The sequence below is a fragment of the Apodemus sylvaticus genome, chromosome 8 (assembly GCF_947179515.1).
Source record: "Apodemus sylvaticus chromosome 8, mApoSyl1.1, whole genome shotgun sequence".
Taxonomy (NCBI): Eukaryota; Metazoa; Chordata; class Mammalia; order Rodentia; family Muridae; genus Apodemus; species Apodemus sylvaticus.
Window position 1 is genome coordinate 82,485,376 of NC_067479.1, and position 26,079 is coordinate 82,511,454.

Here is a 26,079-nt window from a genome sequence, read left to right on the forward strand (position 1 = left end):
GCATTAGGCCCCGTGTACTTTACCAGCCCTAGTTTTACATCTTATTTGGGGTGGTTTTCCTTTCCCTTTCTTTTCTTTTTTACTTCAAAAATGTAATTTTTTGTCCACTTGTAACTTTTGTGGTCTGGAACAAGTTGCCTCTGACAAATTATGAGTAATTTCTATTTCAGGTTTCTCCTCAGGCCTCTCTGTTCAGCACTTATATCTGGACCACATTTCACAGGAGCCTGCCCTTTGTTAGGGCTTAAGGCGCTGATTCTGCCCTGCTACCCTGTCAGGCAGCTGCTTTTCACATCAGTAAGCATTTATTTCAGTCTGGGAGCAGGTGGGGAGGACCCGCCCCCACGCCCACTTCACCTTCAGCTGTGTGGGCAGATTCCTAACGTGCCCGCCCACTAAAGCATGGAGATTTCTGTGCCTGAGTACTTGGCCCAAGGCCACTAGAGAGGTAGCCAGGAAGTGCTAGACATTTAATGACCCCCCCCAACACACACACACACACACACACACACACACACACACACACACAGTGTTTGGCCCTAGGCCACTAGAGAGATGGCCAGGAAGTGCTAGGCATTTAATCACACACACACACACACACACACACACACACACACACACACATCCCCACCCCCACCCCCACCCCCACCCCCACCCCCACACACAGTGCTTAACCTAGGAAATAGAGAAATAGCCTTTCTTTTCCTTGTAGCATCTGCTCTCAGTAGAAAAGGACTGCAGTTGTCACATCTGCTACTGAACTCTGGCCTCTTCCCTTCCCTTCCTAACTGCTTCAGGCTCCCTCTCCAGTGTTCTTTCTGGGACCCCCCGACCTCCAACCCCTGTTCTACAAGTAAGCCACTCAGTTTAATCTCAAAGTTACTTTTGGGGCAACCCAAGTCTTGGATTTTTGGATTTAGGGTGACTTTAAAATTTACTTATTTAGTTGGTTCATTGGCTGGTTGGTTTTTGTTTGTTTCGTTTTGAAGACAGGGTTTCTCTGTGTAGCCCTGAGTAGACTGTCTTGGAATGGAGCTCTCTCTCACTGTAGACCAGGCTGTCCTCAAACTCAGAAATGTGCCTGCTTCTGCCTCCCAAGTGCAGGGATTGAAGTGCTTGTCGCTGTTGAGCCATTTCTTCAGCCCCCAGAGTGACTTTATTACAGACCTTGCCCAGCTTTCTTTCTCTCACTGGAAATACATGACTTCATGTCCTTCACAGGGAGTGCCTGGGTAGAGGTGTGGGGAGGGAGGCTTGTATATCTACCTGCAGGCTCAGCCTCTCTGAATATCTTAATCTCTGTTCCTAAAGAGAAAAGTAACAGGTGTGACCAGTCTCTCTCTCTCTCTCTCCCTCCCTCTCCCTCTCCCTCTCCCTCTCCCCCTCTCTCTCTCTCTCTCTCTCTCTCTCTCTCTCTCTCTCTCTCTCTCTCTCTCTCAAAAGCCCCAGCTGCAGCTATCTGCTTGCTGTAAACTAATCCAGAACTTAGGGCTTCCAAAAGTTGTCAGATTCAGTGCTGGAAAAGAATTAAGGCACGAACACTACATGCGTAACAGAGCAGCTGCAAAATACTGTTTTCACATGTGTTTGTAGGTGACCTCCAACACCGTGATTGATAGATACACTTCAGTAAGAAAAGAACTTGGAGAATCACCTTTGTTTCAGATAAGAATAGTTGTCAGTGTCATAAACAGAGAATGTGTCTCCACTGCTAAGAAATATAACTGGGTTCTTAGCAAGGGGACGGAAGCTGGGCTACACAGCTGTGTCCTTCCCCTTACATCAGTTCTGCTAGCAAGAGCTCCGCTGAGAGCCTCAGGTTTTATTTCAAGAATGTGTTCTTAACAGTTTCTTTTGCTGTTGTTGGTGTGAGTTCTCTTTTGTTTGGCTAGTTTTCCCTCTGGGGTACTTGTTTGACTGTTTGTTTCTTTTGTTTTAAAGATTTATTTATTATTATATGTAAGTGCATTGTAGCTGTCTTCAGACACCCTAGAATAGGGTGTCAGATCTCATTCCATCCGAAGGTTGTGAACCACCATGTGGTTGCTGGGATTTGAACTTAGGACCTTCAAAAGAGCAGTCAGTGTTCTTAACTGCTGAGCCATCTCTCCAGCCCGTTTGGCTGTTTCATTTCTCCCTTTTGGGGGGACACTTAGTAACCTTAATATACAATTAATCCAAAAATGTTTTTAAATTTAATACTACCATAAATACCAGCTGGAGTTAGTTGTATATCTGCCTATTACACGTTTATTGTTACGGCATGCCTTATCTGAATGTACCCAAATCTTGTGTATCTAAAGGCTTCTAAAGCTGCTAAAACATTTTATAGATATTAAAGTTTTATATATACTTGTGCCAAAATATGTTCAAAGAAAAAACTTGGGCTCAATGATTCTTGTCCTGGTTAGATTTTGTCAACTTGATACAAACCTAGATGTATCTGGGAATAAGGAATCTGCATTGAGAAAATGTCTCTATGGGTTTGGTTTGGCCTGTAGGTATTTTCTTGATTGATGTTGATGTAGGAGGGCCCAACTCACTGTGGGTGGAGCCACCCCGCCTGGGTCCTGACTTGAACAGGAAAGTAGAGGAGCAAGCTCTGGGGAGCAAGCCAGTGCGCAGCATGCTTCCCTGCTGTCTGCTTTATAGATCCTGCCTCGCCTTCCCTCAGTGCTGGAGTGTGATCTGAGGGCTGTACGCTGGAATAAACCCTTTCTTCCTCAGTCACTCAGTCATGATTTTTATCTTACCACAGCAGTAGAAACTCTGCCACTGCAATGCTCTGGGTTATCTTCCTCAGGATGTTTTTGGGAAGCGTGTTTGGCTGCAAGCTGTTCACCTTTGTTGTGGAGTTCTTTCCACGCCCTTCCCCTAGAGTGGCCATTCTCTTGATTCCCAGTCTGCGTTCTATCCTTACTACTTTAAAGCATTACTTTTTTTTTTTATTTCTTAAGACTTTTATTTTACTTTAATTATATTAGGGGTGCTCTTAAGTGCTGGCATCCACAAAAGCCGGAGGCATTGTTCCACTGAGGCTGGGATTATGGGTGGTTGTGAGTCACCTGATGTGCTAGAGCAGCAAGTGTGGTTAACCACTGGGCTTCCTCCCCAGCTCCCACCTGCATACCTGTGTGTAGCCTCAGAAATTAGTATTCGAATGTACTTTGTGGGGATTCTTTTGTCTGTTCTTCAAAGCTGAATTTCAAAATCCACAACTGCTTCCTACTCCAGTCCCAGGGTTCTGTTTGTCTTCCAAGGTCCAGTTGGTCAGTTAGCCTTGGGTATTTTTTTTCCTGTGCACTGGGTTTTGAGGCTAGGGAAAGTGTTTTCTCCACTTGTATTTTTTTGTATCTATCATTAACAGTCTTTGGTTTTTCTTAGTGTACCCAGTATTTAATTTCTCTCCAGGTGTCCTGGGCTATTTTTAAACCTTTTTCTTGTTTACTGTTTGTTGTCTTTAGATGTCAAAAAAGATTGGTCTGACCATGCTCTCTGGTGGGAAAAGAAGAGGACTTGGCTGCTGAAGACACACTGGACCTTGGATAAATATGGCATCCAGGCAGACGCTAAGCTTCAATTCACCCCACAGCACAAACTGCTCCGCCTGCAGCTTCCCAACATGAAGTATGTGAAGGTGAAAGTGAACTTCTCTGACCGAGTCTTCAAAGCTGTGTCTGACATCTGCAAGACGTTCAGTAAGTGACCCGCCCTTCAGGAAAACATGAGGCAGATGTGGCTGGTGCTCTGCATTAAGCCTAAGGGTGTCTGGGCTTGGACCCTATGTGCATCCGGATTTGAAATTATTATTTATAAGGTTTTGTTTTTTTGTTTTTTGAGATAAAGAAGTATTGAGTTAAGATGGAACAGGAAGATTAGGTTTTTTCTGCTGATTAGAATCATATATTATATAAAACTCTTTTCTAATGACTTGATCATTTGACAGTAGTGGGATTGAGCCTTGGGTCTCAGTGCATGCAAAGCAACCCTGAGCTATACCCTAAGCCACACGTGCATTGTTTGTCAGAGGGTGGGGAAGGAAACAAGCATTGTTTACAGAGGGCTGTGGCTCTCCAGTATTTCCTTCACCTAAGTCACTTTGATTTTAGTAATTCAGAGAGATGATGTCACTCCCTTTGATGAAGGCCTGCCCACTCCGAAAGAAACTACTTCGAGGACCTGCTCGCCCAGTGTGAATACTCTGCTCTCAGAAACAAGATGTCTTTTTACTTGGATTGCTTTTTACTTGGCTGACGTGGTTATGACGTATAACAGGAAGCATTCAGCTGCCAGAGAAATGTAACATTCGTCATTACCACTAGCACATAGTTCTTAGATATATTTAATGATTTTTCCAGGTTTTAATTCCAAGTACAACTATAATTTTTATACATATGTTGCATTTTCAGATGATACTAGTAATTCATAAAAATATTGTCTCTCAAAGTAACTTTGATCTACAGTTTGATTTGCTATATATATGCTTGTTCAGATTATGCTGTATATTGTCTGTGTGTGTGTGGGGGGGTGGGTTTGCACATGTGTTTGCAGGTGTGAGAGATTCCCCAGGTGTAAAAATGTTAGGCAGATGTTGGTTCTCTGTCCTACTCTCTTCTCTGCACAATTCCTTCAAGCAGGTGTCTTTGAACCTAGAGCTAGGCTGGCAGCCAGCGAGCCTCCACAATCCTGTGTCTGCTCCCCACAGCACTGGGGTTGCAGTTGTGTGCTGGCTATTTAAGTGGATACTGGGGATTTGAACTCATGTCCTTGTGCTTGCACTGCAAGTGTTCTTACCCACAGAGCCATCTCCCTGGCCCCAAGTATATAGTTTTATTTTTTAAATACAATTTACTGTTTTGTGCTCTTTTACAGTAGTTGCATGTAGTTACACTGGTATTAATTCTCCATTCCCAGAGTTCTGTTGGTAGACATTTCAGTTGTTTCACTATTAGAGCAAATACTACAGTGAAGTTTTGTTTTTGCTTAGCATATTATTGACAAGTTTTCAGTTGAGATAGATTCAGGACACCTCTATAATTCCTCAGAGCTAGAACCACTGGTACATACGCCTCCTGTGCAGATACTCCTCCTGTCCAGGCACTCCTCCTGTCCAGGTACTCCTCCAGTACAGATACTCCTCCTGTGCAGATACTCCCCGTGTGCAGATACTCCTGTCCAGGTACTCCTGGAAGGAAGGCTGGGCTGGGACTGTTGGCCTTAGCACAGGGCCACCTTGCTCCTTAAGTTTCTGTCTCTAGGTTTGTTCTTTGTGGTTTGCATGGGGCCTCTTTGATCAAATCAGAATCTACCTTTTAGGAATTTTTTTAGATTTAATTGATTTTATGTACACGAGTGCTCTGTTTTCATGCACACCAGAAGAGGGAATCAGATTCTATTTCAGGTGGTTGTAAACTACCATATAGTTGCTAGGAATTGAACTCAGGACCTGTGGAAGAGCAGACAGGGCTCTGAACCACTGAACCATCTTTCCAGCCCCAAGAATCATTTTTTTTTTAACTTCTGAAATGTGTGTTTTTCTTATTTTAAATAATCTTAGAAATGCTCATCTTCTCCCCCGCCAACCCAATTTTTAGGTGTCTTTTGTTGTTAGTTCAAAAAACTTAGGGTATCACAGGGGAAACAGACCAATTAGTATCACTATTTTTATGTAGTGCTTCTGGGATAACTCACTATGTTTAACTGGATAATACAGATTAAAACACTGAAAAGCACAAAGAATTACACAAGTTATCTAATACATAATGTTTAGAATTAATAGCTATTGATACTTTATCATTTTTAAGTTGCAGTAATACAGGTAAATTTCTTTAATATCAGTCACCTAACTTCCTTCACAAAGTACTTATGTGGCCTGGTTTGCTTTTTTGTTACTGTGATTGTGTATGTCACCTCACGTGGCTCAAGGTTTGTTTTTGTTTTTTTAATTCATTTATAGCTGTTGTCTGGCAGTGGGGCAAACATGACAGTGTACATGCGGGGAAGTCAAGGGGCAACTTCAGGGAGTTGGTTGTGTCATGCTGAGTGGGTTCGGGACTTGAACCGGAGTCTTTAGCCTCTACTCTGAGCAGATTTTATTTTTATGCTTAGTGTTCTCTCTAGCTTGTCTCATCTGAATGATCATCACAGACGCTAAGCTCTGAAAGATATTTTTCTGTATTTCTTGGGAGCTTTGTAGGTGAGAGTAGGGTTGGTGTTTGGTTTTGTTTCTTTGGGACATCCTCAAGTGCTAGGACGGTGAGTGTGTGCCACCACGCCTGGCTTAGGGGTGGGTCCAGCAGCTTCTCCCTGCTCTGTGCACTGAGCCACCTCACACCCCCCCCCCCGTTCCCCTCCCCCACCCCATTGGTTACTGCCGTTAGAAACGTCACTCTATATAGTCACACCTCTTATAAATTATACCTTACCCTCTTTTCACTTGTGCATTGTGTCCCCTGCCTTGTGTCACTGTAATGAATTAGACCTTTAGTCTTATTAGCAGTGACAATTTTGTTTCATTGTTCCTGATAACTTTGCTTTGACTTACATCTTGTGTTTGGGAACTTTCCACCTATATTTTATTCCTAACACCTTACCACATAAAATGTACTTAGGTGGGGATCAGGGAGCCAGTGTCATATGAGGAACAAGAGGAAGGACTGTGTGCCCTTTGTACCATACTGTGTGCCCTTCACACCATGACCATAGTTCACAGTCCCCTCTCCTATCCTGTGCGGGCTGTCACTGAATCTTGCAGATTTTTTAACTCGTTGTAAGATGCCTTAGACATTCATCTTTCCCTCTACATCTCTTGTGAGTGAAGGTAAACGCCAGGCAGTTTAAGTTTCTGTACCGGCACTGTGTGCGTCCTAAATACGCTCGCTGTGTGCGAGCTTGTTCTGCTGGGAAGGCTCTTACAGCCTTTACCACTGCTAATGCTGTGCTGTTTTCAGCCACTCGTTTGCTCGCCCTCTGCTTTAGAAGGAAGGAGACAAGGCCTGGCAGCTCAGGCCACAGAGGATCTACAACCTGTGTTTAGCACTACCAGCTGGAGAACAGGCTTCCAAAACCCAAGTGTGAGGGACATCCTGCTGTAGCGGCCTGGGCTTGGAGGAATCCAGAAAGGGGCACGGTGAGGAGGGAATCTCTGCTGTGCTCATGGCAGATGAGTGATGGGGCCCTCTCTCTCTTACTCATGCCCCCTGGGCCAGCTCTCCCCTGTTCTTCCCACTGTGCTGCCCAGGAGAGGTGCAGGGCCCTGTCTCCAGAGTGCTGCAGTCAGTGAGAGGCAGGGCCAGCTCTGCATGGCCCTTGGATATTAACATGGTCCTGGGCAGCTGCCCATACCAGGGCATTGCATGACAGTGTTGAGTGGATCTGCACAGGGTGAAAGGTCTTCCATCTGCCCCGTAAGGTAAGCTTGCCAACCCTGAAGTAACTTATTGGAGACTCTCTGTTCATCTTTTCCACCACTGAACACCAAACACTGACGTGACTTTGTAACTGCTCTCTGCAATAATTTTCTCCCATTAAATCCTTTAATATTCAAGCCAAGTAATTTTCCTCAAATTAAATGAATCCACTTAAGTGCTGCTCGTCATGGTGGTTTCATTAGTTGAACTCTTCTGGGTTCGTTCTTGTGGCTCTTGGTTACTGTAAGAGAAGTAGAATCCAAAGGAAGAAAAATGTCATTAGCATCAGAGCCCAGAGCTGGAGGTGGCCAGCTTCTGAACCGTCAGCAGTACAGCCGGGCATCCAATTGAATGGGAAATTATCTCATTTTTGCTGAACACTGACAACCTTTCTAAAGTTTTGTTGTTGTTGTTGGTTTTGTTTTTAATTGGTAAAAAAAGGAAAACATTTTCTTTTGTAATTTAACTCTTACAAAAATGTCATGTAATGATTTAATGAGACAGACTTGCTCACTCTGCCTTTTTTCACAGCAGACATTGCTGTCAGAGCATAGTGAGTTCTTCTCTAACCCGTTTGCTGACGGGCGAGCATCACAAATGTGCACTCCTGCCTGGGACAGCAAAGCGGACAGTCTCTTCCTGGGGTTTGGCGGTGTTCCCACTAGTGAGGTCGGTTAGGCCAGCCCTAACCCATCCCCACTTTCTCCTCTGCCCTGCTCCTGGGAAGGGCACCTGTGTTTAGTACAGACACACACAGGGATGTGACAGCAGGACCGATTGAAGGGTTTCCTGCAAAGAGGAAAGGGAAGGAAGAGTTCGTCAGATTATTGTTCTCTGCTTTATGCTTGTGAGTGTCCTCAGAGTTCTGCTGTTTGTTTAGCCTAAAAACTGTTCAGTGCTTCTTGTTACTTTATTTTCAAATTACTTTTCTCATATATTTTTCTTCCTTATAAGTTTAGTTTTGTCTGTAAGTAGAAATCCAAACTCAGCTGTGTTCCAAGCAAGGGTTTTCATTTTCACATCATGAGAAGTTGAGGAACTGAGTGCTTGGATGTCTCCAAGGACAGGCCCTTCCACAAGGCCCTGCATTAGTAAGGGTGTGATTAACAGCATGGCCAAAGCAACTTGGGAGAGAAGCTCGCAGCTCTCAGGTCACACCCCGTCTCTAAGGTAAGTCCCTGTGTCAGGTTGATTTAAAAACCAATCAGCACACGTTCCTTTGGAGGAGGGGCTGTTGAGCTCTCTTCAGAGCTTGGCTGAGTAAGTGCAGCAGAAACTGCCCAGACTGCCCTCATGTCTTGTTGCCCCCCTGGATCACACTGAGTCTTAGATTCAAGAGAGACTAGAGAAACAGAGATACCAATGCTCACAATTTCTTTATGTTAAGACAAGCAGAGAGGAGGGTTAAAAAGAGGTCTGTGAGTTTGCCTGCACCATGCTCCTTTCTCACTTAACTTTTAAATTTTATTTTCTTCATGTGTGTTTTGTCTGCATGTCTGTCTACGCACCACATATCTACCTGGCACCTCCTAAGACCAGAAGAGCGTGTCAGATCCCTTAGAAGTGGAATTATAAATGGTTTTGAGCTGCTGTGTGGGTGCTGGGAATCCAACCTGGGTCCTCTGGAAAAGCAGTCAGCTTTAACAGCTGAACCATTTCCCCAACCCCTCACATAACTATCTGGTCAGTTTGACTGAGGTATATAATCTTCAGAGAATATAGAATGCATTTTCGATAAGCCTACAGCGGTATGATAAGGCAGGTGTCAGCACCTAGAGTTTCCTCTTCTCATCCTAGAGTTTCCTTGTCCTAGAGTTTCCTCTCCTCATCCTAGAGTTTTCCTCAATCTAGAGTTTCCTCTCCCCATCCTAGAGTTTCCTTTCCTCATCCTAGAGTTTCCTCTCCTCATCCTGAGTTTCCTCTCCCTAGAGTTTTCTCGTCCCCTTTGCTATTCTTCCCCATGAACCACTGATCTGTCTTCTATCACTTTAAGGGCTGCCTTTTCTCAAGTGTCACTTTAGCATAACCATGATGTATAGGGCCTTTTCAATTTGGCTTTTCCCACTTAGCATATTCTTTCAGCCCTTCACGTATAATTTACCTGTGGTGGTTTGGATGGGAAATGTCCCTCATAGGCTCAGATGTTTGCACATTTGGTCCCCAGTTGGTGGCATGGTGCCGTTTGGGAAGGTTTGGGTCGCACAGTCTTGCTAGAAGAAGTTTGTTCCTGGAAATATCTGCCTTGTGCTCACAGTAAAAAAATGTAGTCTCCTAGCTTCCTGTTCCTGTTGTCATGGTTTCTCATCATTAGAGACTCCTACCTTTGTGAAACCGTAAGCTAAAATTAAATTCTTCTGTAGGATGCTTTATCACAAAAACAAAAAAGTAATAATACATTATCAATTTCAGGGCACATTGATTCCCTCTAGTTTGGACTATTGTAAATAAAGCCACTGGAGATGCAGCTCATCAGGTGAAGGTGTTATCCCCGAGCCTGAAGACCTGAGCTCCGCTTCCGAGACCCTTCCTGCGTAAGGTCTGATTTCTGCAAATTGTCATCAGACCCTCCATATACGCATACATATTCCGGAGACTTCGGAGGGCCCACCCGGTTTTCCTGTTACTATTTCCTTGCTAGTTCTCCCCCCTTGTTTGCTCACTTGCCGTTGGTGTGCGCTGTTGGCAGTGTCTTGGGTTGACCCTCTCAGTAATAACTGCGTGTCTTGTACTGGAGTTTGCACTGTGGCACCACACCCTTCTCACTGTATTTCCTGAGTGTTTGTTGCACAGATGATCAATAGATTTAAGACCACAGTGGCTTGTAATACAGTTGTGCCTCAGTCGAAGAGTGACAACACATAGAAACCCCTCTCCTTGTTAATATCTAAACCTCTTAGTCTCTGCCTCTTGGATGCCCTGTCTTCTCTCACAGATGCCCTTCTCTCATCTTTTTTAGCGTGTTTATTGAAGTAGTTTCATTTTATACTCGTACGGTGCTTCTCCTGTATTGCTTGTTTTGTGCATACAAGACCTCTACTATTGAGCTATGTCTCTGACTTTCATATTTGAAATTATTATCATTTCATTGCCACCATAAGGAAATATAAATTTAGCAGCTGAAAACTCAGAATTTTTATCTTGAAGGCTGAGGGTCTGGGCACATCAGTGTGACTATCTGAGGTCTTTGTTCCCTCCTCCGCACTCTAAACGTGAGTTCTTCATGCCATAGTGTGGTTTCTTGTAGTTGTGGAATAAGGTTCCCCCCTCCCCAATTTCTGAGACCTCCTGAGTTCTCAAGTTCATCTGACCTCTCCTCGCTCATCTTTCTTGTGCCTCTTTCTTCAGCCTCTCTTGTTTATAAAGGACATCCAGATAACCCATCTGTCCCCCTGAGATCGGATGCCTAATAACCTTCACAGCAGTGTCCCACATTGTTGAAATGTAAAGCAGGGGTTGTCTCTAGAGTGTCTCTCCTTGAAGCCTTTCTTAAATGTCCATTCACAGTTCCATGATGATGCCTGCATTTCTGATAGGGAGTTTTGGCTGGGGCTTAGGTCGCTGCCCTGCCTCAGAGAGCAGAGTGCCGACCCTGAGTGTTTCAGCTCATCAGCTCAAGGACTTCATCCTGTGCTGTTTCAGTTTTCTGTTGAGAGGATCCTATAGGCAGGTGAGGTGGATTTAACACAGTAATGGAGCAGGAGGCTATGGCAAAGTGTTTCCACCTACAGTGCTTGGGTTTCGGTGTCTGCGTTCCTGGCGTTTGGCCCAGTGAGTCAGTGGCCCTTGCCTCTCTCTCCTCTGATACTTCACCACATTGGTCAGCCAGTTCCTGCTCTTCTGTCTGGCTTATTTCTTCTCATTATTTAGTTTGCATTTGTTCATAGTTTTGTTTCTTGGAAACAAGATCTTGCTTTGTGCCTAGGCATAGGTTGGCTTTGAACTTGTAGGCATCCTGCTGCCTCAGCTTCTCAAGTGCCAGTATTATAAACGTATTCCATTGCGTGTACCTCTTGACACTGCTGTGCTCCCCTGCCCCCTTGAAAACTCTTTCCAGGCAGGTATTTCTTTGTCATTTGGGAAAAGTAAAAACAATTAACGCACAGACTCATTATACTTAATCAGAAACTCACAAGAAACATTTTCTTTAAAGAAAATCTAAAATTATTTTCCTCAGACACCTCCGATGTACTCATTCTTAGTTCCTCTATGTCTAGGCCCTATAACTTTATATATGTATGCAGGTATACATGCACTTGTGTTATACATACATGTACAGTATTTATGTAGTCCATCTAGATTATCAGTCAGTTTGATAATGCTGATTTCATAAGCATTAAAGCCGCTGTTACATAGTTTAATGGAGTGGCAAGAGATGCAGGAATGTTGTTCTGTATAGTCCTTGTGATTGCCAGCTACGTTTATTATGCAGTGGGATGTATGTTTTATGTCTGACATGTCTCAGTCCTGTATCGTCCTCCAGTCCCACTCTTACACTTAATTTAGATGCTTTAGACTTACCAGTCCCTGAAAAAAGGCACAAAGTCAAGTCTGCTTTTTATTTTTTAAAAAAAAAGTGTAGGTGTGTGTGTCTGCAGGCCAGTTTATACAGAAGAGGGTGTTGGATCCCCTGAAACTAGAGTTTATATAGCCTGTTGTGAGCCATCCGCCGTGGGTGCCAGGAATGAACGTGGGTCCTCTGCATGAGCCTGTGAGCTCTTAATCCCTGAGTTATCTCTCTAGCGCATAAATCAGTAAATTCTAAGCTTCCTTTCATTAGTACGACAGTCTCCTACATGAATGATTAGGTCTACCTCTTGCCGTCACTATAATAAAATGAGAATCAACTAGCGATATTTCCTGTGCAGCCAGTGGCTTATGCAGGCCAAGGGAGAGACTGTCAGCAAGCAGAGGACTGAGGCAAGGAAGGAATAAAACTCACCCTAGAGAGCCTTTGTCAGAACTCAACTCCCATGCATGCTAAGCAAAACGCAGGTCTCCAAGCGAATTGTTCACCCGGTGTAGTCCGTCTAGAACATCAGTCTGGTTGATATTGTTTACTGTTTTGATTGACTGGACAAGCAGTTCCCATTGGTCCAGTTGATTAACTGCTTATAATAGACTGAAAAGTTAGTTACCAGTTTATTGTTGCTGTCTTAGTTACATTTATCGCTGTGAGCTGGACAGGAAATGACTTAGGAACAAAACTCTCAGTGTATGAATGAGCAGTGCAGAAATTCTCAGAACCTAGGAAACATACCAGAGCACTTACGAAGACTTCAGATGACACATGCTTCCCTCTCCAGCTGGTCAGTGACAGGGGTGGTGGAGGTGTGTCACAGCTCGGCTGACTCCCTTTGTGCCCTCCGGTGTTTTGGATTTTTTCCCATATACTAATGTAGTTTATCTAAGGGGAAACAACTGTGGGGGAAAGAAAGCTTGCCGCTGCGGCGCCACCAGCCTGGCCCTACTTCGTACCGAAGCAGGAAGTAAGCGTAAACTTTATTTTTTAAAAGATTTATTATTTTTAATTATGTATTTGTCTATTTGTTTGGGGTGCGCATGAGTACAGGTTCCCTCAGAGGCCAGAGGAGTCAGATCCCCCTGTAACTGTGTTAAAGCTGATGGTGAGCTGCCTCATGTGGGCGCTGGGAATTGAACTCAGGTCCTCTGCAAGAGCAGTATGTGCTCTTGAACTGCCTGCCAAACCATCTCTCCAGCCCAGCATGGAATGTTCTTATGTCCCTCTCTTCTCCATACATGGCAGTGATGGCATTTAAACCCAAGGGTGCACTGAGTACCAAGAGTGCAGCTCATAAATACCTGTTAGTCACTGTGACTGTGACATATACCAGAGAAACAGCTGAAAGGGACATCGGCTTTACAGGTTTCCATCCATCGTGGCAGAAGGGGTCTGGTGGAGCACAGGAAGTGCCTGTGCCATGGGCTTTTTTCTTTGTTGCTTCTAATTCCATATAGGACCCAGGCTGTCCACCTTCTGGGCAGCCACTTCCCCCTTAGTCCTCACAGGAGTGCCCTCACACGCAGGCCCAGAGGAGTGCTTCACTAGTCTTACATATCTGTGCTCTCCTGCCGATCAAATTGACAGTGAAGAGGCCACCATGTAAGGTCTGTCAGATGTTAAATTTGTTGCTTTAAGAAGTAGTCTGTGGGCTGTGGATATAGCTCAGCAGTGGAAAGTACTTGTTGTGCACCCATAGAGGTGTAGAGTTGAATCTGCAGAGCCAGCTGCATTCTGGGTGGGCCTGGTGGCTGGACTGTACAAGACAGGGACGGCAGAGACCAGCGATCTGGAGCAGCCTGGCTAGTGAGACTTAGCTATGTTTCTGAATTTGATATAGAAACTCTCCGCCAGTAAATAAGGTAGAAAAATGCTGGAGGAAGATTCCTGGTCCTTCATGAATATGCACACATCATGCATGTCCACACATACATGGGCGTAGATATATACACCACATATGTGTATGAAAAAGGAAAAGTAGTCTAGGAGAATCATGTGATTCATTTATATTAAGTAAATACAGATCAGAACATTCACCTGAAATTTCTTCTGGGTTTCTGAACATACCCAGTTAGTAATGAGGCATCAGATCTAAATGCTACACATAGGGGTGAACTAATATTACATAAGAATGAAGAGCCAGCCATGGAGGTCCACGCCTCTAATCACAGCACTCAGAGACAGAGGCAGGCAGATGGCTAGGGGTTCAAGGCTACATGGTGAAGGAGACCCTGTCTCGAAAAGAAAAACCCTTGCTTCTTAGTTATGTGAATAAAATCACTGTATTGTTTTTGTCATGTTGCTAGTGGTACAAAGCACGGATAGCCATACGCCATTGTCCTGCATACATCCTATCACACTTTGCTCATAGCCTGCCCCATGACCCGCCCGTTTCTCCTCACACTTATCATGGTTTCCTGCCTGTGTGTAGATTGATAAATGTAGATTCCCCTAAACACAGGCTTATCTCTTCCTTCCCCATGATGTCGTATGTTCTCTTACATATCGTTTGGCCCTTCATCCTCCCACATGATCCCCTTCTGATTTCATGTTCACACATAAGTATGTATGTGCTTGTGTGTGTGTTTGTGAGTGTGTGTGTGTGAGAGAGTGTGTGTGTAGAGAGATTCTGATTATGAGAAAAATGGAATATTAGTCTTTAACTCTTCAATTCTATTCATTTTTCTGAAAATGTCATTAATTTTATTCTTCCAGCAGAATGAAATTGTTGTGTTTACATATCGCAATGTCTATGATATCCATTCATCTGCTGATTATCGAGGCCAGTCCCAAAGCTCAGCTCTCATGAATGGCGTAGATGCTGACTTTCTGAAAGACCCTGAGTGTGTATCCAGGCCTGCTACAGCTGGAGCAGACAATAGCTCGATTTTCAGTTTTGAGAGAAAGGTCCACACAGATTTCTGTAGTGGCTGTACTAGTGCATGCTCATTAGTAGTAATAAAGGGTTTTTACATTTTTATTTTGTGGATATGTTTCCCTGCATGTTTGTCTGTGCATCATGTCTGTGCCTGGTGCCCAAAGAAGCCAAAGAGGGCATTAGGTCTCCCAGGACTGGAGTTATATAGACAGTTAGGAACTGCCACGTGGGTGATAGGAATTGAGCCTGGGTCCTCTGGAAGAGCTGCCAGTATTCTTTAGTTGCTTAGCCGTCTCTCTAGCTCCACGTTGGATTTTTGGATGATAGCCACTTTCACTGGGGTGAGATGAAATTTCAGTGTGGTTTTTATTTGCATTTATTAGATCACTAATGATATTAATTTTATTTTAAATACTTACTGGCTCTCTGTATTTCTTCTCCTTTAGAATCTAATCTTTAAATTTAAATATTTTATGTGTGTGCTTTGCCTTTGTATATGTCTATGTACCACGTGTGTGATGTGCCCATGGTGGTCACATGGACTGGAATTAGACAGTGATGAGCTGCTGAGTGGGTGCTGGGACCCAGCCCAGGTCCCCTGGGAAGGCAGCCAGTGCTGTGCTGTTAACCGTGGAGCCGCCTCTCTAGCCCTCTCTGTATTTCTACTGTGGGATTCATTTGCCTATTTTTGATTGGATGGTTTAAGGGGAGGGGTTATTTAATGTTTTGAGTCTTTAAATAAATATATTCCAGATATTAATTACCTGTCAGATAACACATTCCAGAACCCAAGCCTGGAGAATGGTGTATTTATACCTTCTGAAGAGAAGCCACAGTATTCTCAGCTAATTTTCAATTGTATTAAGTTATCAATTACAACTAGCCATCATATCTGTCATCCTAGTCCTTGCTTGGAAGGTAGAGAATTCAGGAAGACCTGGAGTCAAAGGTCATCCTCGGCTATCTACAGAGTTCAAAGCCAGTGTTTAAAAAGTAAGATATATGCCTATTGCTCTACTTTTGCTTTAAATTAGCATGCCTCTGGTAGTAATCCAGTCATTCACACACACACACACACACACACACACACAATTGCAAAAGAAATATGGAGTAGAAAAAGATGAACATAGGTGTTTGTAGAAATATTTATATCAGAATTAAAATAAGTAGTCATATTTACAGAGAATACTGTGTAGATGTTAAAATTATCTACATAATTATGCTTCAATAAGAAAATATTTTAGGGGTGCTTAAGAGATGGCTCATCAGTTAAGAGCACTGACTGCTCTTCCTAGGGGTCCTGAGTTCTATTCCCAGCAACCACCTGGTTGTTCACAACCATCTGTAGTGGGATCTGATGCCCTCTTCTGGTGTGTCTGAAGACAGTGACAGTGTACTCACATACATAAAATAAGTAAATCTTTATTAAGTATTTTAAAGGAGACAGAGGCAGCTGGATCTCTGAGTTCAAGATCAGCGTGGTCTAAATAGTGAGTTCTAGGACAGCCAGGGCTACAGAGCAAGATCTTGTCTCAAAAGAAAAAAAAAAAAGAAAAAGAGAGCATTTATAAATAATTCATAGTTTTTCTATTTCAATTTTTAGCACAACTATATTTTCTTAGAAGAAAATATTACATGAATTTATATTCCCACTGTGTCTGTGGTTTCACTCCCCAACATTCCATTTACTAGTGGTCAGACACAGTTTTATAATATTTAATGAAAAATTCTAGAAATCAAGTATTAAGTGAAGTGAAATCTCGCCTTGCCTCACTGGGGGTGAATCAGCCCCTGCCCCTAGCCACCCAGTAGTCATCAAATATCAGATAAACGCTCAGTAGCTTGTGTTTAACCTACCTTTAGTAGTCTCGGAGGGCAAGAGACACAGTGCTGGCAATTTGGCCTGCAAAGAGGCCTAAAAGTGCCCTTGAATGTCTGTCTCAGATACCAGAGGAAAGGCAAACACTGATATTGGCAACACTGTATTTATGGGACTTTTGTTTGTTAGAGTCTGTGTAGTGATTGTTCTATTATTAATTGATCTATTATTAATCTCTTATGGTGCCTTATTTAGAAGTGTGCTTTCTTACAGGTGTGTATTTACAAGAAATACTGTAGAGCCTGGCGCCACCTGAAGTGGCAGGGCATACATTGGGAGTTATGGGATGTGTGCCTCATGGACAAAAGGAGACTTGTAAAATAAAACAGCTCTTGTCCCTTAGTTTTTATAGCAGTTGATAAGGAAGCTGAGACCCGGACAGGCTGGGAAACTTGTCTGAGTTCTGGTAAACAAGGATCTCAGGTTCGAGTTCAGGTGATTTGGAGGTGCATTTCTTACCTTAAATTGTGCCTCTTGGCCCTTCAGCCAGATTGTAGATCTTAGTCTCTGGTTTCTTGAGACTGAGAGCTCTTGACTCGTGACTCGTGACTCACACTAGTGGGTCAAACACAAGCCTGAAGCTGGAAGGCCGCCACTCCTGAGCCGCGGGTCCTGTGGTTGAGCATGTGCGCCAGCCTGCTTCCTGCTGCCCTCTCCCCTCTTCACTCTTGGCCCTTCGTCTGCCTGCTCCGCTCCTTTTCTCTTCTTTTCTTTTTTGGTGTTTTGGATTTTTTTTTTTTTTCCGAGACAGGATTTCTCTGTGTAGCCCTGGCTGTCCTAGAACTCACTCTGTAGACCAGGCTGGCCTCGAACTCAGAAATCCTCCTGCCTCTGCCTCCCAAGTGCTGGGATTACAGGTGCATGCCACCACCGCACGGCTCTCCTTGTCTTTTAAGAGAGTGTCTCACCAGTGACTCCGCCTGGCCCGGAGCTCACTATTTAGACCAGGCTGGTCTTGAACTCAGAGTTCTCTGTCTGCTCACTGTTGAGTAAAGGCCCCGAGCTCCCATACCTGGCCCTTTAGATTTTTTTTAAATTAAGATTATAATGCAACCAATAAACAACTGTCTTATACCCATTTGAAATGTCAAACTTTTGGTTTTTGTTGGTTTTTTTGTTTTGTTTTGTTTTTGTTTTTTGAGAAGGCCTTACTCTAGAACCCACTTTCTAAAGTCCAGCCTAAACTTGACATCCTCCTGCTTCAACACACAGCATGTCTACACTGTGAAGTCACCACAGTTGATTTCCATCTTCTGCCAGAGGTCCTTTGGTACCACTCAGCTGCTCTCTGTCACTGAAATTCGTTCACATTCTCTGGAATTTAATTAGCGAAACTATAGATATTAATCATAATTTTCTCCTTTTAGATTAGTTTCTTTCACTTAATTTAGAGACATTCACTTTATACTATGTGTCAATAGGCTGTTTCTTTCTACTGATGAATGGACTTTATTGTATGAACATTGTTTCCAATGATATGCAAATTCCACATTTTTTTTTATCCATCTTGAATCACTCCCAGTTTTATGAATAAAGCTGTTGTAAATGTGCCTTTCACTTTCCTGGGTATATGGAAGAACATCCAAGTAATATGTTAGCTACATGTTTAAGCTACAAGAAACGGAAGAACCATTTCCACACTCTGTCATTTCCCTTCCCAGCTAGGTGAGAGCTGCAGGTGGCTGTTGCCTGAGTCCTAGCTCCAACCTCGGTGTCTTTGAACATGCTGTATTCTGTCCAGGGTAGGGTGGGCTGCGGTAATAGTGCTATTTCATAATTTAGCAAACGTTTCTTTGAGTGGTAACCATTATCTTTTCATGTACGTCTGGGCCACGTACAGGAGTTTATTCCGCTCTTCAGCCTGCTGGCCTTATTCTTGAATAGTACATGTTCTTCACATATTTTGAATACAAGTCTCTAAACATTTTATACCAGTATATTGCTTCTCTTATTTTCTGAACATTACCTTTCAAAGATCAGGTTGTTTAACTGTTTATTATTTTTATTTTATGTATATGTGTGTTTTGCCTGCATATATTTGGTGCCAAATGCATTCAGAGTCAGAGGTGGGCGCTGGTGGCGCACACCTGTAATCCCAGCACTCTGGGAGGCAGAGGCAGGCGGATTTCTGAGTTCGAGGCTAGCCTGGTCTACAGAGTGAGTTCCAGGACAGCCAAGGCTGTACAGAGAAACCCTGTCTTGAAAAACCAAAAATCCAAAAAAGAAACAGAGTCAGGAAGAGAGTATTGGGTCCCTGGAACTGGAATTAGGTTTGTGAGCCTCCATGTGGTACTGGGACTCGGATCTGGGTTCTCTGGAAGAGCAGCCAGTTCTTTTAATCACTGAGATATATTTCCACCCCACTTTGTTAGTTTGTTTGAAGTAAAAGAAATTTTTGAAAGATGTATGTGTTTTTATTTTATGCTTGAGTGCCTGCCTGCATGTGTATCTATGTTTGACTTGTGTGCCAGAAGAGGGCATCAGCTCTCCTGGACCTAGAGTTACAGGTGGTCGTAAGCCACCCGGTAAATGTGGGTATTCTGCAAGATCAGCAAGAGCTTTTAACTGTTGAGCTGTCTCTCCAGCCTCAAAGGCAGTTTGTGGAGTGGAGGGAGGGAGGGATGTAGATAATTACTTTTCTGTTGTCCTGACAAAACACCATGACCAAAAGCAACTCACAGGTGAAAGCATTTATTTTGGCTTTTGGTTCCAGAGTGTAAGTGTCCATCATGCAGGGAGGCATGGTGGCAGGCAGCAGGCATGGTGGCAGCAGCTGGCAGCTGACTGAACACTTCTCCTTACTCACATGAAGCAGAGGGTGAGCTGCAAGTGGGGCGAAGCTGTAAACCCTCAAAGCCCCGCTGAGTGCCACCTCAGACAGACGTAGTCCTTCATCAAGACTCCACAGCCTACGAGTTCTACAACCCGCTCAGATAGCTGGGAACCGAGCGTTCACACCCGTGAGCTTGTCTGGGGACATTCTCAAACTTCCGCTATCCTTTCTAAGCAGTCTGGGTCTACCTGTGTCCTCTAGTTTTACTCTTAGATGTAAGTTCACAATTCACTGAGAATTAAATTTTAACACATCGAGTTAGGTAAATGTTAATGTTTTCTTTAAAAACTTTGAATCTTTGATTGTTTAGCAGTATTTGTTGAAGATTTTCCTGTCCTTCTGAATTGCCTTGACACCTTCATGGATCTTCTGGCTACCTCGTTACCACTATAGCTTTATGATGAATGAAAATCAATTCACCAGATTAACAATTATGCTGAGTATTCTCCCTTGGAGAATGGAACAGTTTCTGTCTAATCAGGAACTTGTCACAATTTCCTTTCATAGAAGATTTCATAAGAGATTTTTTTCTACTTCTATTATGTTTAATGTTCCAAATAGATTTTAAAAACTGGTTGAGTACATATTACTTTTAGCTTCAGAAGATATTGTGTATACTTAAGAGGCATTTAACTATTATAAATTATTTTTATGACTTAAAAATAAAATGAAATATAATGTCTCAAAAAGGAAAAAAAAACTTTTTAAAAAAAGGACTGCACTGTCTCTTCTGGGACCGTTCCATTTTCATCCAAGGTTATAACCGTGAGGGTGGAGTTGGCTCACAGGAAACACTTAGCGCATAAGCAGGAGGCCTGCGCTTGCGTTCCTGACGTCATGTAGAAGCACACCGGTACTGGGGAGGTGGAGCCGGCCTCAAGGCCACGAGGGCCACTGACCAGCCAGCCAGTGCACTCCAGGTTCAGTGCAAGACCTCGCCTTAAAATGTAACATGGGGCACAGTTGAGGAAGATGCCTGATGCTGACTGACTGCCTATCTCATGGACACACATGCACACACAATTTTTAACCTGCTTATCAATCGTGGGGGTGTTAACTGAGGCCCCACTAATTTTGGGAGAGTAAAAAGGATACTCTACAGTTAATTAGCTTCATGCCCAAATGTACTTTATGAGAATGATTGGTACCAGATAGTACAAAATCTTGGATAAAAATGAATAAATAAGAATTCTAGGATTTTCTTTATGGTTTTGGACAGTGTTTTTTAGATAGTGTATTATTATGTAGCCTTGACTGTCCTGGAATTCAATATGTAAACTAGGCTGCCCTTGAATTAGAACATAGTTTTACCTGCCTGAGATTATAAAGGCATGCACCACCCCTTCCAGTGGATTTTCCTTCTGTGCCCTGTAGATTTCTCTGTCCAATTTTGAGGTTGTTACACTTACCATCTAATAATGAATTGTTTGGACTTATTTTCTCCAGGGCCTTGTGTGAGCTAGGTATACTCTCCTGCTGTAATTTGGGGGACTTTGAGCATATCATTTATGTCAGTCTTCCATGTGATAGGAGTGTTGGGCAGAATACTGACATCCACAGAAGGAAATGACAAATTCACACCTCAAACTTACTGTACTAACCTCTTTTCATTTAACAGATATAAGACACCCTGAAGAACTTTCTCTCTTAAAAAAACCCAGAGATCCCACAAAGAAAAAAAAGAAAAAGCTAGATGACCAGTCTGAAGATGATGCGCTTGAATTGGAAGGACCTCTTATCATGCCTGGATCAGGTGAGACCCAGACTCAGCAAAGGCAGAACGTGAGGCTCCTGTACCCTGTGTCTTCTGTTAAGGGTGTGGACTCATAGAGGTCAGGAGAGTGGTCCAGTTCCCTTCAGCCTCTCTCCTCAGTCACAGTACTGAGGGCCTGCCTGTCATCATGTCATGTTACTGATTGGATTAATGAAGAAAGAGCCTCTTTGATCACAGAGTCTAAAAAGGATATTCTACAGTTAGAGTCAGTTATTTAGTTTGCAGAAATTGAAAGCGTTTTTATAGGTAGAATGTGAAAAAAAAATCACTATTTTGTTGATACATTGGTACCTAAAACCTTTCTTAATTACTTAAGACCTTTCTGTGCTCTGCATATCCTGTCTCTGTAGCCCTGCCTTGTTCTTCGGGAGTCCTTCCTTGAGAAGTGTCCTCATATTTGCACCCATTCCTTCCCAAGCTGAATTAGGTATTCTCCCATCTTATGGCCTTCTGTGTGTATGGTGAGTTGTGTGCTCTAATAATTGTTCATTCCCTACACAAAGGGAGTCCCTTACCCTTTTTGCTTTAAAACGCACTCAGTATATGACATCCATTAGGCAGGTAGGTGATTCTAATCTCTGGAAGACTAAATGGGTTAATGGTTCTTTAGTCCTGGACATATCAACATCATGGTCACCACATTTCCATGGGCCACCCATTACTTGGAATCCTTGCCTGCTGAAGATGTCTGAACTTGGCTTTGATGTAATTCATTCCTGGCCATGTAAATCCTGTCATGGTGAAGATGAAAGCCAACTCTAATGAGCCACAAATCATGCGTTGTCCATAGCTGTGTAATGCACTTGGGAAACTGGATTCCCACCCCCAGCCTTTCAGGTAGCTCTGTAACTATCATCCAACTAGGATGGAATTATAGCACAAGAAAGTTAGAAAGGCACTGCACTGTTACTACTCGGCATTGGCTGGACTTTGAGAAATACAAACAAGACAGTGCACGCACTTCTGAAGTTACAGGCTAGTTGGGAAACAGTTTTTATATTTAGAGGAGTTAAACATAAATGCTAAATGAATTAGAAAATGTGCTAGGAATTCAGAGGCCAGTATTACTCATCTCAGGGCATATTCAGTTTTATGGGTTGAGGAATTTAGTTTGTGAATTGAGTTTAATTTTTGAGACAGGGTCTCTCTATGTAGACCAAGGTACTCACAAAGAGACCTGCCTCCTGAGTGCAGGGATTAAAGATGTGGCAGAGGTTAGAATTTTATTGCAAAAAGAATGGCAGAAGGAATTAGCAGACTAAGATCATCCTGGTACAAGAAATTCCTCTTCCATTTGCCTGTCCCTGAGTAGACTCCTTTGGTTATGAAGTAGTGATGTAGTGAGGAAGTTTGTGAGTTCTGTGAACCACCCTAGGGAATTATGAAGGCAGTTGTAGGAGCTCCGATGGATAGCCAGGATTAGAAGCTCATATGAGCATATGGACAGTGTACCTAGCCCCAGAAGTCACCCAATGTTAACAGATAACAGTGGAAGATCTCTTCCAACAAAAAGATTGGATACTTTAGGGCCAGATAATGTCTTCAGAACATAGTCCTTTATTTCACTTTATGTAGGTCTAAAAGTGTATGTATTTTTAGTGTGTGTCTGCTGGCCAGAGTTCCGAATCCTTTTATATGAGTGTATGTGGGGGAGGGGTGCATATGTGTGCAGTGCTGGAAGATGCCAAACCACTGCGTCTGATCTCCTGGCTGGCGGTTGTGACCCACCCGACCTGGGTGCTGGGAACCAAACTCAGGTCCTCTGGAGAGCAGAGTGATGAGATAAGATTGTTCTAAGCACGAGGACGTCTGCAGTCGCCAGAGTCCAGACTCCCACCCCTCGGCCCTTGGGCTCTTTGGTAATTACTGCTCCTTCCTCCCTTCAGCCAGTTGCTTCTGTTTTTCAGTTGAGTGGAGCCTTGATGTAGCTAGGGCTGGAGCTTGCTGTGTACATCATTCCGACCTCACATACCACAGTGGTGACCCTCAGCCTCTGCCTGTAGGTCTGAGCAACTACACCCGCTGGGTTTCTTCTTTGTGTGGGGACAGAGATCACGCCCACTGTAGTTTAGAATTCATGATGTTCTCCTCCCCTGCCTAGTACTGGTGATTTCCCTTTCACTCCGACTATAGCTGATCTTTAGTTCTGGACCACGCATCATTCTTTAGTCCTTTCCTCAGGCTTGACCTCTCTGGCAGTTCAGTGTGCCACTGGACAGCTTCGCAAGAGACTTTAATGGGTTTTTTTTTGAGATTTTTTTTTATGTGTGGGTGTTTTGCCTGCATGCATGTTTGTGCATACTACGTGTGTGCAGTGTTCACAGAGGTCAGATGAGGGTGGCAGAAGCCCTAGATTGCTGTTTCAGACAGTTGTGAGCTGCCACGTGGATGCTGGGACTCTACCTCCGTCCTCTGGAAGAGCAGTGGGACCCGCCTGGCCATCTGCAGTTCCTTCACATCTTTTTAAGAAAGGAAAGCCAGGGTTGTGTTGAAAGGTTGCAGCTGTGGAAGGCCATGTTCCGTGAGCAGCTTATTTTCCTGAACAGGACGTGCAGGGCTAGTGTTGAACTCACCTCGGTTCTGAGTAATAGGTAGCATGAGAAACTCAGGCTGAGTCAGTTGCCTGTGATCAGAGCCGGTAAAGGAGAGCGGAGGTCTGTCAGGTTTGTTTGTCCCCAAAGCTAAAGAAAGCTCTGACCATGTGGCCACGTGCCCCAACCCACTGCTAAGGACACAAAGGCCAGAGTCTAGCTTTGACTGATTTTTTTTTTTTAACTTCGATTACTATAAAGAAAAACAATTTCAGTTCCTTAAGTAATCTTTCTTTATACTATACAATGTGTGTGTGGTAGTCAGAACAGTGTGAGATCATCCAAATTAGAAACTGTAACGTGGCCGGGTGGTGGTGGTGCACGCCTGTAATCCCAGCACTCTGGAAGGCAGAGGCAGGTGGATTTCTGAGTTTGAGGCCAGCCTGGTCTACAGAGTGAGTTCCAGAGAAAAACCCTGTCTCGAAAAAACCAATCCAAAGAGAGAGAGGGGGGGAGAAGGAGAGAGAGAGGGAGGGAGGGAGAGGGAGGGAGGAAGGAAGGAAGGAAAGAAGGAAAGAAGGATGGGATGGATCTATATCTATAATCTATATATCTTTGAATATTTGAATTTTAAATATTCAAATCCTAAAGGTTGAGATTTTCTTCAATTTATTTTTCCCAACTACAGTTGAGATTTATATGAAAGAGAGAAGAGAGATTCCTTCAATCAGTAGTATGTTCTAATAAGTGTCATATTTTCAATTACAGAAGTCAGATAATGAATATAATTTCATTATAACAAAGTCAAATAATACAGAAGATAAGCTAGTGAAAGTTACTTTTAAACTTATTCTGTGCCTGTTCCCTTTCAAGAGCCAGCCATTTCTTTCTTTTCTTCTTTCTTTTCAATGTTTGTTATATAAACACAGGCAAATAGGAAAACAAGATCGTTAGTTTTAGCCTTTGAGCTGGACCTGAAGGAATTTAAACAATGCTACCCTCTGACCCCACGGTGCAACTAGAATTGGGAAATAAGTACAGAAACTATTTACTGAAGCTTCCCTTATCGTGACACGAAGATTCTAAGCAATCGGACGCACAGAGTTGGATGGTTAGAGCTGCAGTATGTGAAGTCATGTGCAGGCAACTGAGACGGGCTGGTTCCTGCCACGGATCCACAGCTGCTAGCTCAGGACAGCTTTTTCTCTGGGCTGAAAATCGATTCGTTAGGACACGAAATGATTTGTTATCCTAGATTATCCATAAGACAAATAGAAACTATGGTATATAAAATAACATATTCTGTATGGGAAACTCCATAAAGAGTGGTCAATTTTAATTTTAGTAGGTTCTAAATAATTCTAGTATTTTAATGGAGAAGGTCAATATTCTGACATTTTTAGTGAAAGGTTTATTTAATAGTTCTTTTAACTAAACAGGTTTCTTCTTAGACAATATTTCCCGTACTGTATTTCTTTGTACTCCCTTAGCAGTGAACTGGGGCAGTGATTCCTGCCTTTGGTAAGTATGGACACATGAGGTTAAGTTTGAAAATGATTCCCTAGTGAACAGGTCCTCGGGGCTGTGTCCCAGTATCTGCTTTAAAGGTGGAGCAGAATTCAGGCAGCCTCTCTGCCTCGCACACAGCCTTTAGATTGATCGACAGGTTGTTTGAGCACAGCACAGAACACAGGAATAGCAGGTCAGATATGGGTGCTGACAATATCTGAACTCTCAGGTTCAGTGAAAGCCCTTCCATTTATTTTCACTGTGACCTCTTAGTTGTAGCTCCTGTGCTCACATGGGTGGGAGGAGGGAGGAGCTCTTAAGCGCACTCCCAGTTACATAACTGGGGGAGAGTGACCTTTACTCCTCTTTCCACGTCCAGTGACAGTGTCACAGCAATTGCACATTTTCTTTTTTAAAAGCATGATTATAGCCAGAAAATGAGTCAAGTTTGAGCCCAGCCTAGACCATGGTGTGAGACCCCGTCTCTGGAAAACAACAACAACAACAAAAAGAAAACACAGGACAGGACCAAATTTAGCAGAGTTAAGGCAGATGTTTTTACTTGGTGTCTTTGAGCGCCTTAATGGTGTTATTCAAGTGAAAGGACATGTATCATTAGCAAGGGTGTTTTCTTTATGTAGCCTCTTCTGTACCTGTCACTGAGGGTCCCGAGGTCACTGAGGTGATGCTCTGACTTGGTTAAGTCAGCTTCACATAACCAAATCAGGGTGTGCTTGATTAGAGCAC

At 43.3% G+C, this 26,079-nt stretch overlaps 1 protein-coding gene across 2 annotated transcripts in view; it reads left to right on the top strand.

Moving 5' to 3' along the window:
• The window catches only part of Fermt2 (FERM domain containing kindlin 2), a 66,347-nt gene that overhangs the window by 22,194 nt on the left and 18,074 nt on the right, over nucleotides 1-26,079 (top strand). For both annotated transcript variants that reach the window (XM_052191716.1, XM_052191717.1), the window contains exons 3-4: nucleotides 3,465-3,698; nucleotides 21,137-21,271. In XM_052191716.1, coding sequence (XP_052047676.1) covers nucleotides 3,465-3,698; nucleotides 21,137-21,271 — 369 coding nt within the window. The remainder of the gene's footprint in view (nucleotides 1-3,464; nucleotides 3,699-21,136; nucleotides 21,272-26,079) is intronic.